The sequence below is a fragment of the Octopus sinensis genome, linkage group LG7 (assembly GCF_006345805.1).
Source record: "Octopus sinensis linkage group LG7, ASM634580v1, whole genome shotgun sequence".
In the NCBI taxonomy this organism is placed as follows: Eukaryota; Metazoa; Mollusca; class Cephalopoda; order Octopoda; family Octopodidae; genus Octopus; species Octopus sinensis.
Window position 1 is genome coordinate 95,408,367 of NC_043003.1, and position 2,500 is coordinate 95,410,866.

The 2,500-nt window shown below is 37.8% G+C and overlaps 1 protein-coding gene across 2 annotated transcripts in view; it reads left to right on the forward strand.

Annotated features, from left to right (window-relative positions):
• Positions 1-1,268, forward strand: part of LOC115214476 (QRFP-like peptide receptor) — a 56,345-nt gene extending 55,077 nt beyond the window's left edge. For both annotated transcript variants that reach the window (XM_036504974.1, XM_036504973.1), the window contains exon 10: positions 106-1,268. In XM_036504974.1, the coding sequence (XP_036360867.1) occupies positions 106-286 (181 nt within the window). In that variant the 3' untranslated portion in view covers positions 287-1,268. The remainder of the gene's footprint in view (positions 1-105) is intronic.
• Positions 1,269-2,500: the final 1,232 nt, after the last annotated feature.

Consider the following 2,500-nt stretch of genomic DNA (forward strand, 5'->3'; position numbering starts at 1 on the left):
GTGTGTGTGTGTGTGTGTGTGTGTGTGTGTATGTTTACGGCTTTTCATTTTAATTTCATGGCTAAAATTATTTCCCTTTTGACATTTTACCTTTTTTCTTCACAGTCAATTCAAGACAGCTGCTATTAAAGCTTGTTCTTATGGACGGCGATTTTTCAAGCCTTGCTGCAACATTAAAGATTCTGCAGGTCAACGCAAATTTAATATGTCACGTGATTATTCATCGGAAATCTCTTTATCAACAAGTCGTAGTTCAATATCAAGAACTGTCAGTGAATATTACTAGATATCATATACAACACCCTATTAAGTTGGATATCGTATATATAGTCCATGCCATTAGAGAATGTTATTATTTATTATATACAAACTGACCATAAGATAATTAATGCGAGACATCATGCAGAAGTACAACCATAAAAAGGTATTGCGATGAAAAATATAAAATTCTAGTCACATATTTGTGTATTACGCACAAACTAGATCATAAAATAATCAAAGCCACGACGAAAGAATAAACATTATTAAATACCATATTAATGCACAAACTTAAATGAATTTACACGACGGCTTCTATACAGTTTCCGACCACCCAGTTTCACTCACAAGATATGGGTCTATCCGAGATGCCACGTAGCGACATCGAACCTGAGACCACATGGTTCCAAATCAAACTTTTAAACCTTTGGCTAAATAGCACCTATATATGTTTGTATGTGTATGCGTATACATAGGAATGTATGTGCCTATATATATATATATACATGCATGCATATATTTATGTGTGTGTTTAGGTATATTTGTATGCGTGTATGTATGTATTGTGTAAATAAAATGAACAGAAAAGAGGACAACACAGGAGGAATAAAATATTAACTAAAGAAGAAAGTGTTTTAACGTTTCAGGTGTTAGTACTTCATCAAGAGAAATAGTCAATTAGAGGGAAATCGGGCGAAGTGTTAGAAACCACGTGGGAATGTTGTCCTATAGGGGACGTTAAGAAGGTTGGAAGGGCTAGGTATATAGACATAGGTATGCAAGGTGGACACAAAAGTAGTGTTTTAGCGTGCTGTAGAAGTTAGGGAAGTTGTAGGGTATTGGTATTTGTGTAATATTTAGGTGAGTGAAATAAAAGCGCGTATATGAGAAAGTAAAACGAGAGGGAGTTTGAGGATTAAACAGATATTGATGAAGCTAATGGGACATAAAGGATTTGACTGATATCTGTGCAACTGTATGACAAAATTACATGGGTGTATGAAACTTTTTTTAACAAGTATGAGCTGTTTAAACTAAGTTATGAGAAAGGGAGAAAGTGTGTAAATGCTGTGAAGAGAAAGAAAGTCAAAGAAATTGGTAAAAATTACATAACCTTGATAAAATGTCCGGAGAGTTTGGCAGAGTTCCGAAGCTGATAAGAATCTGTTATGATCTACAAAGAAGAGATGACTGTGATGAGAAGCTGATAAATTCCATGGAGAAGAAATAATTGTAATGAACAGGTTTAGAACCAGAAATGACACACATAAGGAAAAAATTGATGCACATGGTGTAAAAAAAATGGCAGTGCAAGCAATTTATGGAGAAGCATGTTGTGTGAAGCGTGTGTCTGCATGATGAAGTGTATGGTTATGCGTGTGTGTAAGTATGCCGATGTGCGTGTGTGATCCACGTATACAAAAATGTGGGTGAAAATGGTGTGTGCATACGTGTATGCATGTAAACGAAAGGCGTGAATACATGGGAAAGAACGGTCAATGGGAGGTGTGTGTGTGTATGTGGAAGTACGTGTTAGTGTGTTAAGAATGTTTGTGTAGAAGTGAGGATGTTTTGCTGTAAAATGTAAGTAGTTGTTGGTGGTAAGTAGGATGTAGTGAGGATGCGGATAAAGAATATTGGGCGTAAAGAGAAGAGATGTATAAAAGGAAAATATAATTTAGAAAAACTGAAGTAATTAATTTTGACCGAAAGAGGTGATTGATGGGAGATCCATTGTTGGACAAGTCATAAAATGAGAGGTGTCGGGTGGAGTGATCGGCGGAGCGGAAATGTCGAGAGACAGGAGACCTGCTGCCAAATCGGATATTCGTGAACCTGTCTAACAGTCGACGTCGGTTTGCCCGATGTAGAGTAAATTACAAAGAGGACGTTGGAGCGTATATATGAGGTTGTTGGGATGCAGCGTAAAGAGTACCTAATGTAGAAGGGGGGATTGTTGGGTCCGGTGAGGGTACTGATTTTGTAAAAGAACGGGCAAGTGTAGCATTGAGGACAGGGCTACGTGGATCAAGGAAGAGAATATAGTCTCAAGGAAAAACTATGAACGAGAAAGCTGCGTAGGTTTCGGGTGCGCTGAAATGAGTGAGAGAAGGAAGAAATGAGATTTGGTAGCGCCAGATTGTAGGCGGTGGAAGAGGCAGAAGATGCAAAAGATGAAGCGCTACAAGAGCAGGGTGGCTGGCAGAAAGGCGAAGAATAGTATTTATATTTCTATTAGCCG